The sequence below is a fragment of the Natator depressus genome, chromosome 24 (assembly GCF_965152275.1).
Source record: "Natator depressus isolate rNatDep1 chromosome 24, rNatDep2.hap1, whole genome shotgun sequence".
In the NCBI taxonomy this organism is placed as follows: Eukaryota; Metazoa; Chordata; order Testudines; family Cheloniidae; genus Natator; species Natator depressus.
In genome coordinates, this window is record NC_134257.1 from 5,663,870 (window position 1) to 5,676,662 (window position 12,793).

Genomic DNA, 12,793 nt, shown 5'->3' on the forward strand with positions numbered 1-12,793 from the left:
TCAGTCTATGCGGACGGCAGAGTCACGTTGCCTAGCACGACTCCCCTGGGGCCACGCTCTCGGAGTTCATTTTATCGCGGAGGTAACCCTGATGACCTTGGTTGCCCTGTTGTAAACCTGACAATGCTTGCTAGCTTGTATTGTGAGGCTCTCCCGAACGGCACGCGATGCGCTTTGATATCAGTCATGCATAGTTTAGCTTCCTTGGGTCGCTGACAAACTCCCCATCCTTCTGTCCCGCGTTGCTGACCCCCAGCATTCAAAAAATCCCGAGTTGGGCACCTCAAAATCATGCGATTTTTTTTTTAATTGTGATCTTAAATACAAGAGATTTTTTTTTGTCTTTAGGGTCACATTTTCAAGCTTTTCTCGAGACATTTATTTATGTTTTAAATGAAAGCCCAGTTTCTCTCTTGACTCCAGGACCTGGGGCTTTAAGAAAATACACCTAATATCACGAAACTCGTGGTGAAATGATGCAAAGCTGGCAACACGTAAACATGGCTCCTCTTCAGCTCCCAGCATAACCAGGACTCTCTCCCTAGTCCTGAGAAAAGTTTGTTTTAGCATTGCTAGCCCTGCAACACAAGACATTTCTATGGGTCCTCCATAAACTGTTTTTTTTTTCCCCCCAAATTTCTCCCCCTCAAAATGGTGGATTGAGAAATAATCTTGTTTTCTTTTTTTCCTTTTCATGAAGACCCTCTGGGTAAACTGGTTAAAAATCGTTCTTGAAATGTGGAACATATTGTTAGTTTTTATATAATCAGTAGTATCTTTAGAGGTGCATTTGTCTTATTAACTCTGTTTTCTCCTAGCGCTCCAGGAAGAAATCACAGCCAGTGTGGTACAGGCTGTCCAGCACTGTCTGGAGCTACATTATGCATATTGTGACAAAGTTCCCCCTCTACCTTGGTGGGTCTTGCGCTTATTGGCAGATTTGCTCGCCTTGGAGCTTCACGGCAGCCCTCAGTTTGGCCATTTTTGTGAACCCACAGTCCAGGTCAACTCCTCCTGTGTCTGATCAGGAGTTGGGTGGTTTGGGGGGAACCCGGGCCTGCCCTCTACTCCGGGTTCCAGCCCAGGGCCCTGTGGAATGCAGCTGTCGAGCGTGCCTCCTGGAACAGCTGTGTGACAGCTACAACTCCCTGGGCTACTTCCCCTTGGCCTCCTCCCAACACCTTCTTTATCCTCACCATAGGACCTTCCTCCTGGTGTCTCATAATGCTTGTACTCCTCAGTCCTCCAACAGTCCGCGTTCTCACTCTCAGCTCCTAGCACCTCTTGCTCCCAGCTCCTCACACGCACACCACAAACTGAAGTCAGCTCCTTTTTAAACCCAGGTGCCCTGATTAGCCTGCCTTAATTGATTCTAGCAGCTTCTTGATTGGCTGCAGGTGTTCTAATCAGCCTGTCTGTCTTAATTGTCTCCAGAAAGTTCCTGATTGGTCTGGAACCTTCCTTGTTACCTTACCCAGGGAAAAGGGACCTACTTAACCTGGGGCTAATATATCTGCCTTCTATTTGTCTCCTGTAGCCATCTGGCCCGACCCTGTCACAATATCCATTTAATTTTCAAGTGCCGTCTTGCTGAACAAGTGAAGTGCATTCTAGGTGATTCAGCTGGAGCCTGGTGTGGTAGTTTTTTTTGTCTTCCTGTGAAATATCACACACTGGCCACTGTCAGAGACACCGGACTTGATAAACCAGAGGTCTGACCCATTACGTCAGTTCCTCGGAGCTGGACATGGATGTGGGGAAGTGAAACAAACTCCTGCAGTGGGCTTTTTTTTGTCCATACCAATTTGGGATATAAATAGAGCCCTACCAAAGTCATGGGTCCATTTTGGTCAATTTCAGTTATTGGATTTTAAAAATCATCAATGTCATGATTTGAGATATTTAAATCTGAAATTTCAGGGTGTTAGAACCGTAGCGGTCCTGACCCAAAAGGGTGGGTGGGTTACAAGGTTATTGTAGCGGCCTCGTGGCATTGCCAACCTCACTTCTGCGTTGCTGCTGATGGCGGTGCTGTCGTCAGAGCTGGGTGGCCGGAGAGCGGCGACTGCTGGCCGGGAGCCCAGCTCTGAAGGCAGAGCCGCCACCAGCCGCACTGCAGCTGTAAGGATGGCCCAGTATGGTATTGTCACCCTTATTTCTGGGCTGTTACTTTCAGAGCTGAGCCCTCAGCCGGCAACCGCCACTCTCCGGCCGTCCAGCTCTGAAGGCAATAGGGTGACCAGACAGCAAGTGTGAAAAATCGGGACGGGGGTGCGGGGTAATAGGCACCTATATAAGGAAAAGCCCCAAATATCGTGACTGTCCCTATAAAATCGGGACATCTGGTCACCCTAGAAGGCATCAGTGCAGAAGTAAGGGCAGCATGGTATGGCATTGCTACTCTTCCTTCTGTGCTGGGTGCCTCACCAGCAGCTGCCGCTCTCCCACCACCCAACTCTGTCGGCAGCACAGAAGTAAGGTTGGCAATATCATGTCCCCCCCCTACAATAACCTGGCGACACCTCCGTGAACCCCTTTTGGGTCGGGACCCCCAGTTTGAGAAACACTGGTTTCCCCTGTGAAATCTGTATAGTATAGGGTAAAAGTACACAAAAGACCAGATTTCACAGGGGAGTCTAGATTTCACGGTCCGTGGTGCATTTTTTCATGACCGTGAATTTGGTAGGGCCCTAGATATAAACATACAAAGCACCTGCTTTTGCCCTTGTTGGGATGTCTCTTGGAACACCACATCTAATAAGCTGTCTAGGCCGGGAGCCTGTCTAACATGCCACGCTCCAACCCTGCATCAGGATAAAGCAGGATCTTAGCAGCCTATCCCAATTCCGGCACTTTGCTCCCAGGAATATCATGGCACAGCTGGAAAATCCTCTTCCAAGGCCCTTGCCCCAGTATTCTGTTGGCAAACTGATTTGGGGCTGGGTGGGGGGGTCCTGCAAATAACAAAGATGGCGGTGACCGGGCTGCTGGAGGAGAAAATGACTTGGGGAATGTTTGACGCTGAACACCGGGTGGGACTCGCCACCTCCCCCACCTCTGTCCACGCTGCTCTCTCTCTCCGCTCTTGATCAATATGATCTGTTCTTTTCTTCCAAAACAGAGGTCTGCGTGTCTGGCAGGCTGTAGCAGAGTGCGTGTGCCTCCTCTCTGTTCATGATCCAAGTATAATTATAGCATACTCTGGAAGGCCGGCTTAGCATCTCTGCAATTCTGGTGGTGGTTACACTATTGCTTATTTTGCAAGAGGAATGCCAAATCCCTCTGGAGCTGGAAAGTTCAGCTCTTGTTCCGAAGCAGGGCTGGCCAAATTCTTTGGAAGGAACAGTGCTCATGCATAGATCTAGCTACTTCTTAAGATGATATCGTTTGGGGACCGGATTCCTCCTGTTGCGTTGGGGTAACTGTTCCCATGGCTTGGCCAAGCTGGCAGGCTGAGTCATTTGATAAAGGAGGTAGTTTTTAGGGCTGCTAGTCTGTGCGGTTAAATAAACTCCAAAAGTCACCCCTCTTAAATCTTCCTCGCTGCTGTTGCTTACAATCGGCTTTTATCTTGCCTTTGTAGGATCACAAGATGTAAACGCTTTGCAGCAGGACCACCCGGGGCCTTGCAGAATATTTACTCTTTGTTGTGATGTTGAGAGGCAGACGGGGAGGATTTTGGTCACCTAAGGGGTGTTGATACGTGTCTCTAACACATCTTTCCAGGGAAGGGAGTGTACAATAGTGGTTTACTCTGTTTTAAAATAAATACGGCACAGATCAGTGCAAAAAGGGCTTAGGAAAAAGCATGATGGACAAATGGTGGAAAACAGGGCATAATTCATCATTTTATATTTTTCTAAGAATCTGATTCCCATAGCCAGGGACTGTTCATTTGTAGAGGTGTCAGTTAAGGGAAAATAACGAGTTTTGACTGTTTCCTTGTAAAAACAAATTCCAGACATCTCACAGGTAAAAGAAACCGTGGTGTGTTAGCTCTGCGGAGACCATGCATTCCGTGAGAGGTTGTTACTGCTTGAATGCTGGGTTCCAAGGTTGCGAACCTCAAGCAATCAAAAATCATGTTGGCCTGCTCAGAAATAATGAGCCTGGCTTAAAAATCAACAAGAAAATGAAGAAACATTGGGGTCCTGTTTATTTTCCTTCTGGTTTTCAAGCTTTTCTTTACAGCCGTGAAGGCGAGAAATTAGGATACTATGGACTTCCTTTGTAAAGCGCTTTGAGGTCTACTGATGAAAAGTGCTGTACAATCCCTAGCTAGGTACATAAGAATGGCCAAAGGTCCATTTCGCCCAGTCTCCTGTCTTACAACAGTGGCCAATGCCAGGTGCCCCAGAGGGAATGAACAGAACAAGTAATCATCAAGTGGTCCATCCCCTGTCACCCATTTCCAGCTTCTGGCAAACAGAGGCTAGGGACACCATCCCTGTCCACCCTGGCTAATAGCCGTTGATGGACCTATCCTCCATGAATGCATCTAGTTCTTTTTTGAACCCTGTTATAGTCTTGGCCTTCACAACATCCTCTGGCAAGGAGTTCCACAGGTTGACTGTGCATTGTGTGAAAAAATACTTCCTTTTGTTTCTTTTAAATCAGGTAAACAAAGGTACTTGTTTTTAAATGACAGTGGAAATTCTCACATACGGTAGAACCTCAGAGTTACGAACACCTCAGGAATGGAGGTTGTTTGTAACTCGGAACAAAACGTTATGGTGGTTCTTTCAAAAGTTTATAACTGAACATTGACTTAATACAGCTTTGAAACTTCACTATGCAGAAGAAACACGCTGCTTTCCCTTTATTTTTTAGTAGTTTACATTTAACAGTACTGGATTTGCTGCTTTTTCTTTCTTTCTTTTTGTTTTTTTTTTGTTTCTGCTGCTGTCTGATTGCGTATTTCTGGTTCCAAAGGATGTGTGTGGTTGACTGGTCAGCTTGTAACTCTGGTGTTAATAACGCCGAGGCTCTATTGTAATGACATGACTCCAGAAGATGGGGTACACTTTTTTTAAACAAAAAAACTCCTAATATCCCATGAGACTCACCAAAAAATCATGACAGTTGGCAGCACAGGGGTTCTAGAATTCCTGGGGTCCTTACCTCGCTCTCTGGCTGACCAGCACAAGTTGCTGTGCCTCAGTTTACCATGTCTGTAAAAATGAGGATGGCAACACAGGGAAGTTTAAAAAGTATAGCTTATAAAACGTGTTCTGGTGCTTTAGATGAAAAGTGTTTTTGATAGGCAAAGAGTTAATGCGTCTACCCAGCCCAGGCAGTGAATCTCAAACAATATAATGTATGCAGGGGAAATTACCTCTCCAGGAACACAGCTCTGACCTTCCACTTCTATAATCTAGGAGGAATTCTCGAGGAGTCAATTGTACATTGGCATTGTCTAACTTTAAGATTGTTTCTCAGAAGCAATTACGTGGCTTCCTGTTTCTTTTCCAAAAAGAAAAGGAGGACTTGTGGCACCTTAGAGACTAACAAATTTATTTGAGCATAAGCTTTCGTGAGCTACAGCCCTTATGCTCAAATAAATTTGTTAGTCTCTAAGGTGCCACAAGTCCTCCTTTTCTTTTTGCGAACACAGACTAACACGGCTGCTACTCTGAAACCTGTTTCTTTTCCAGAATCCATGAGACCTTAGATTTCCTTTTGTAAGAGATTCTGGGCCTTGATTCTAATTAATGTACTATTCATACTTACACCTCAGAGCACTTCACAAAGGGGGTCAGTAGTATTATCCCCCTTTTTGCAGATGAGGAAACTGAGGCACAGAGCGAGGACACGACTTGCCCGACATCAGCCAGCAGGGCTCTCTTTGTGCCGCTTGGGCTTTATGAAGGGGCCCTAGGCTGCTGCAGTTTAAAGGAGGCTCCTTTATGGGAATCAGAATCGGGGCCTCTGGTTTGTCGAGAGAAGGGGGCCAGCCTGGGCAGAGATACTCCGAGAAGTCTTTCTCTGTCTGTGGAAACACCAGGTGAGGACATCCCAGCAGCTAATGAGGTTGTTCATCAGCCCACTGGGGATCCAGGTGAGCCCTGCCCTGTAGCCTGCAGCAGCAGGCTGTATTGATAGTCAGAAAGGAGTGGCAGCTCTGTGCCTTGCAATGCTGATAGCGATTAAGAACAGGTGACCAGAGACAGGTGCTTTTTGTCTCACTCTCTTTTTGGCTGCTTTCTTCTTGAATTAATTTATTTCTAGGGGATAGTGCACTGAACTGGGACATGGGTGGCCTAGAGTCTATTCCTGGCTCTGACGCTGACCTGCTGTTTGACCTTGGGTGAGTCACTTCCCTGCTCTGTGCCTCAGTTTCCCCAGAGAACAGACTGTCTGGTGTGTGTACAGAGGGATATGTTACATCCATAGGTTTCAGAGTAACAGCCGTGTTAGTCTGTATTCGCAAAAAGAAAAGGAGTACTTGTGGCACCTTAGAGACTAACCAATTTATTTGAGCATAAGCTTTCGTGAGCTACAACTCACTTCATCGGATGCATCGAAAGCTTATGCTCAAATAAATTGGTTAGTCTCTAAGGTGCCACAAGTACTCCTTTTCTTGTTACATACATAGTGAGTTAATAGCTGAAGTGCCAGTAGGTGGCAATCAGGAACATCCTCGGTTTTCTAGGACCCACAAAGCTTCCTGCTCTGCATTGTAAATAGCTTCTGGTGGGCGGCTCTTGACACCTAGGACAATGAGCCTTAATCTCTGTTGTTGCTAAACTAATAAAAATCACCCACTTAATGAGGTACCTGGTCCCTTCTGATCAAGCTGCTAGAATGCAAGATGCTGATGCTTAGTACTGGCACAGTGCCCAGCCTCGCCTACCTCCTGTGAGTTAGGTCTTGTTTGGTGGATTGAAAGCTCTTTGGGTGCAGGGACCATGTTTTAGTTCTGTGTTTGTACAGCACCTTGCACCATGGGGCCCTTCCTGCTCCATGATGGGGGGCTCCTAGGTGTTACCGTGATGTGAATATTTTATACCCCCATTTCACAGCTGGGGAAGCAGCTTACTCTAAATTCACACAGCGCTGCAAAGACGACCCAGGAGTCCTGACATGCTACGGGATTGCACTGGTGCACTGACCCGCATGGCTGCAACTGGGACATATCCTCCCCTGTAGATAAAGCCTGAATGTGTATGCTCCTTTCCTTATCAGCCTCTGAACACCAGCCACTACCGCAGCTTCCTAGGCTATTGTCCTGAGTGACTGTTGTCCCAGAAGGGAGCCAGGAAGCCCCTGCTGAGCAGTGAATCTCCATCCCTGCCCCCTGCAGTGTGTACTGCAAGCTTCCCTTTGAATTCCATCAGCTGCTGATCTGCCCTTTGCTCCCAGTTTGCGAACCCTTCCTCTCCCTCCCTGCCCCACCTTACCCGGTTAGAACCATCCATGCTTTGTTGGGGTAGTCCAGGAGAGATCTTAGGCAGGTTTTTCCGCCTGCATTTGAGAAACCTGTGGTCTGTTTGAGGTGTTTGCCCTGGTCAGGTTCCTGGTGTGTGTACATTGTCTGCTAGACAAAGTATTTCCCCCCCCTTCCCTTTGGGTGGTGGCAGCCAGCTGTTGTGCTCCACCCCAGAAGAAGCTGCATTTCAGGCCAAAACCGAGGTGAACCATTAGCTCCTTATCCGTCTCCAAGAGCTTTGCAAACTCTGCTATCTGAATGCTGAGATTGCGATTGCTTGTGCAGGTGTGCCCCATCTGAGCAGCTCTTTTAGGCCTAGCCCTCTCTGCCCAACTCTTCCACTGTTTGAGGATACGTTGGCTGGTAAAATGTAACTTGGTAAATAAGTGACTGCCAGGGGTGGGGGAGCAGCCAGCCGATCAGATGCCGGTTAGGCTCCGTTCTGTTTGCAACGCTCCAGCTGCTGGGTCTGGACCTGAACTTCCCGAAAGCAGGTGGGTGGTTCTGAGCCAGGGGCTGCAGCTTGGATTGGGTGCAGAGATTGGAAGCTGCTGTTTCAATCCAGGTCTGGGTCTAAACCAAAGAGCTGGGGTGTGTGGTGGATCTGGGGAAGGGGTTGGGGTGTGTGTGGGGGGGTGTTTGGGTTGTGTGTGTTGTTTTAAGCCCCCTTTTCAAGGCTTAAACCCCAGGAATGGTATGATTGGCAGTGCTTTGTGGCAGGCCCCAGCACCTCTAGGCTTGGCAGTTCATAGCCCCCCCACTCCTAGGCTTGACAGTTCAGGGCTCCAGCACCTCTGGGGACTTGCTGTATCAGTGATGAAGCTAAAACAAAATCGCTTGAGCCCCGGCACCTCTCTCATGACAAATGAAGCCCTGAAGGAGGGAAGACCCCGCTATAAACAAAAACAGTAAGAAGTAAACAAGCGCGGACAGGGGGTGCCAGTTTGGGTTGGATGTCTTCCTGGCGGTTTCATCACATGACATAAACTTTTAAAGATTAATCTTGAATTCCTAGAGAGTCCAGAGAGGGTTGGCAACCCTCCACTCGCCCCTGGTGGCCCCAGATCCCGAGGGAGCTGCCCCGTAAAGCCCAGCTCTGATTCTGTTTGCCCAGGGCAGAGTTCAGGGACTGGGCTCCTCCCTCGCCCTCACAAAGATCAACTCAAGCGAGACAGTTTCGGTAGCCCCCACATGGCCCCTGAGAGGGGATTCCCGCCCCACCGCCAGTCCCCAGCAGCCCCCCCCCCGCCCCACTCACCCCTCCCCCCGTGGGAGGCTCGGCCTCCCCGGGGCTGCTCGGAGATGGGTGGGCGCTGGCCCCAGCCGGGCTCCGGAGAGAGGAGGAGACTGATTTGAATATCCGAGCTGCGCTTCCAGCTCCGCTGCTCTTTGACTTCCTGCGCCGGAGCCGGGCTGAGGCGTTCGCTGGGGTCCCTGCTGCCAGCGCCGGCCGTGTGAACGCTCCGCTCCGCTCCGCTCCGGGCTGGGGTGCGGCGGGCAAATCCCTCGCGGACCCGGCTTTCCCGAGCCTGGGGCGCCGGACTATGTCTCGGATCCAATCGCTGGCCAGGACCAGGACTGACCGTACAAAGGACATCGCGTGGAAGGTCGGTGCCCCCACCCCTTTGCGGGAAAAGCAGCTCGGCAATATTTGGGGCTCGGGGTGGTGGGGGGTTCTGGGGGCAGCTGTTTGGGGCGCAGGGTCTGGGTGGGAGGGAGGGGGGCAGCTGTTTCCCTTCTAAGTCTTCCTTCGCCCGCTCTGAAAGTTGAATCCTTTATTTGAAGCCTTCCCCCCCAAAGCCCGGGTGGGGGGGGGGAGGAGAAATGGTCTCTCTCTCCCCCACCCCCCCTGGTTTCAGATCAGTCTCCAGAATCGCCCAAGGACCCACTTCACGCACGCACGCAGATGGCATTTTGTCCCCTGCCTTCAGCTCTGGAGGGGTAGGGGTAGGGGTAGGGGTGGGGGTGGGGGGGGGCTGTGATGGAGAGAAACCTCCCCCCCACCCCGCCCCTGGGCTGGCCAGCCGCTCGCTGGGGTCTCTCGGCCCTTAGGGGAGCGGGGGAATCCCAAGCCTTGGGCAGGGGGGAGAACTTTACTGGCGTGTGGAGAGAGACTCTGGCTGTCTCCGCTCTTTGTGGCTCGGCCGCTGTCTGGTTTGAGCTCTCCCTTCCCTGGGGCGGGGGGGGGGAATAATCTGTATCTGAAGGGCCCCCGTGGCTGGTTCCTATTAAGCAGACATCTGCAAAACCGCTTAGGCTGGGGAGAAGGTGCCTGCAAAGGGCTGAGCTGGGGAACCCCAAAGACTGAGCTGTTTTAAAAAAAGAAAACTTACAAAGTGTTTCTGTGTGAGTGTGTGTGTGTGTGTGGGGGGAGGGGGGCGGTGCCAGATCCATCAGCCGGGGTCTGGATTCGGGGGGTTCCCACTGGATCTGTGAACTTGGAGCCCGGGTGCTGGTTCCGAGTTGGGGGGCAGGGAGGGATTTCGTGTATTTGAACCCCCCCCTTCGCCCCCCAGTCAACAGGAAGAACTGGTAGAACATTGTAAAGAGAAACCCAGAGATTGCACCCCCCCAGCCCCCCGCACCAGCCGCATTGCACAGGGTAGCGCCCCGGGAAGCCGTGTAACTATATGATGCCGTTGAGAAGGGGATTTTTATACCCCCCTTTTCTACCCACCCACCGCCGCTTCCTTGTTGCTTCACACCCCCCCTCACCCCGCGCCTGTATTTATACCCCAGGGGTGACACCGGAGCTGCTGCCGCGTGGGGCAATTTATCAGCTCGGCCAGGCACAATGAAGTGGTTTCCGTAGCCATGTGATGCTCCCAGCATGGTGGTTAAAATAGCGCTGAGCTTAAAATGATGCTATTGTCCAGCCTTCCAAGGCCCCCTTTGCCAGCAGGCCTAGGGGGTTGCACAGGATGAAATCCGAGCAATCTGGGAGTCCTCGCTCCAGCGGTGAAATAGGGGATCATTGCAAACACTGGGGCATGGAGAAAGGAAACGAGCCAGCACGTGATTTCATAATAAGCTTTGTCCTTCTAGTTTGTCTCCAAACTAGAGATGGGTTCAGGTCTTGATCCAGATTCCAGGCTTCCTCATGCTTTTGGGCCTGATCCCCCTTTATACCAGGGTCCCTTACACCGATCTGGCAGATAAGAGGCCTCAGCGTGGTGTAATTTACCAGTTCCTTCTGCCGGAAGTGTAAAGGGACCTTGGTGTAAAGGAAGATCAGACCTCTGATTTATTATTACAGTAGCACCCACAGGCTCTAGATCGGGCCCCCATTGTGCTTGGTGCTGTCCTTGCCAAATAGACAAAGGGTGGTTGACAGGAAGGATGATTCCCCCTCCTTTTGCAGGTGGGGGAAACTGAGGCACAGAGCTGCAGCGCCTCTCCCAAGGTGGCACAGAGTCAGTAAGCCCCTCTCACGATGATGCTTGGAACCAGGGTTTTGGTTGCGGGTACATCTCTGCTCTTGAAGCTTAGGATAGTGGCAGATGGGCTGGGGAGGTTGTGGGGTGGGGGGCTACCTGAGAACTGCCACTGGGAGGGGGTCTCCCTGCTAATCCCCAGCTGCTACAGTGCTAAGGAGACTGAGAAGAGAACTGTAGCTCGGTTGGGGGGGGCACGTCTCTTCCCTTGCCCGCTCATGTGGCAAGAGCTGGCCTGATGAAATGAGACCTTGGTATCTCGAAACCCAGAGCAGCCGTGTTTTTGTTGGCTGCTGGCTGATGGGAAGCTTTGAGGCCCCAGCTGGTGCCATGAGAATAGGCAGGGGGGAAACGCTGCACCCGGCAGACTGGCAGGATGCTCGTGTCTCTCGGAGGGGCAGATTGGTGCTTGCGCTTGGCACAGGTGGCTGACTGCTCTGCCAGCCGCGTTGAGTCCCGTGATTGGCAGGCCCTGGTGGGCGATAGATGGGTGCTGTGCTGGCGCTGATTGGCGTTGTGGTTAAGACATCAGTATCTGGACTCCTGGGTTCTATTCCTGGCTCTGGGAGGGGGATGTATCTTAGTTGTGAGAACGGGGGCCTGGGCACCAGGAACACCTGGGTTCTCTTCCTGGTTCCAGCACGGTTAGAACAGAGGCGTGGGAGTCAGGACGACTGGGTCCTGTTCTCAGTTCAGCCACTGCCTCACTGTGTCCTCTTAGGTGTCCAGCCTCCTTCATGCCTCAGTTTCTCTATCTGTGTGTCACTGGGGTTCAGGCTTAACTACAAACTGGTGTTGCTCTGTGTCCCCCTCTGGTGGCTGGCCTGCATGGGGGCTAAGAACCTACAACCGCTACCCTCAAATGGCATTTCTAGGAGAGCATTCACCGGGTGCCTTTTAACGCTGAAGTTCCCAGGGACAATCCTGCCTTGCGGTCAGAGTTCTTAGCGGTGCAGGGGAGGATTTTTTGTTGCTGGCCGGCTCCTGACGGGACGTTCATATGTAGCAGCCCTTGGTGCACGTTGGGAAGAAAACGCTGAGGTGGAGCTTTCTCAGGGTCTGGTGGGGCGGGCTGGTTATGAGTGGCTGCGTCTTGGGATGTGGGGGGGAGGGGGGGGAAGTGGTGGTTTGCATGTCAGAGGATTTCATCAGCGGCCCTGCTTGCCACACCCCATTGGGGTCTGAATGCATCTCCTCTCCCATGAGGCCTGGTGGAGGGCAGAGCTGCAGTGGGAATGACGGATCCCAGGCACTTGGAGAGCTGCCACCTTCCCCTCCTGGCTCCCGCTCCCTGCTTGCAGGCTGCTGCCAGCAGCTGTCACGGTCTTTAAAATAGTCGCCCGCACTCAAAGCCACGGGGAGCTGGCTTGCAAGAGGTGTTGGTGGCCCGGGCCTGGGATCTCCCCATGCATCTCTGCCAACTCCCCTCAATCCGCCCTGCCAAGCGCACCCACCCTCTCTCTTCTGCTAGCGAGAGTCCTCGGTTTTTGGCTGAGCAGGGTCTTCCAAGAACAGGTAGAGAGGAGGATGAGGAACGCCACACTGGGCATCTCCTGGGAGGTCTGGCTTCCGAGCAGACACGCTGGGCACCAGAGGCTCCTGAGGTTGCTCCCAGAAGTGCCTGAAAATGACCTTGGACGAATGAATTTGCCAGGATTTGGAAGAGCAGGGGTCTGGTCCTGGATCCAGGGTGGTGGAAGGTTTGAACATGGGGCCATGACACTTTTGGGAATGGGCCATGGGGGAACCACTCCCGGGGGGGGGGGGGGGGAGGGAGGAGAAGAGAACCGCTGCTAACTGCATCTTCTGCACACATTCCACAGATAGAGAAACTGAAGCACAAACCAACACTTTGTGGATCTGGACCCTGTGGGAAAGTCCCACCGTGGGAGAAACTGGGCACAGTAGAAAGTGAGAGCTGGAAACAGCT

General features: G+C 51.6%; 1 protein-coding gene across 3 annotated transcripts in view; it reads left to right on the forward strand.

The window, feature by feature from the left end:
- Positions 1–12,793, forward strand: part of ARHGEF2 (Rho/Rac guanine nucleotide exchange factor 2) — a 133,497-nt gene that overhangs the window by 65,182 nt on the left and 55,522 nt on the right. The window contains exon 1 of one of the 3 annotated variants that reach the window (XM_074938295.1): positions 8,747–9,036. The exons of 1 other annotated variant lie outside the window; for it this stretch is intronic. Coding sequence is in view for 1 of the 2 variants with exons in the window: in XM_074938294.1 (XP_074794395.1) it covers positions 8,974–9,036 (63 nt within the window). In the remaining variant the exon portion in view is untranslated. Of the gene's footprint in view, positions 1–8,746; positions 9,037–12,793 lie in introns of those variants that run through there. One more of the 3 variants, XM_074938294.1, reaches the window with a different exon arrangement.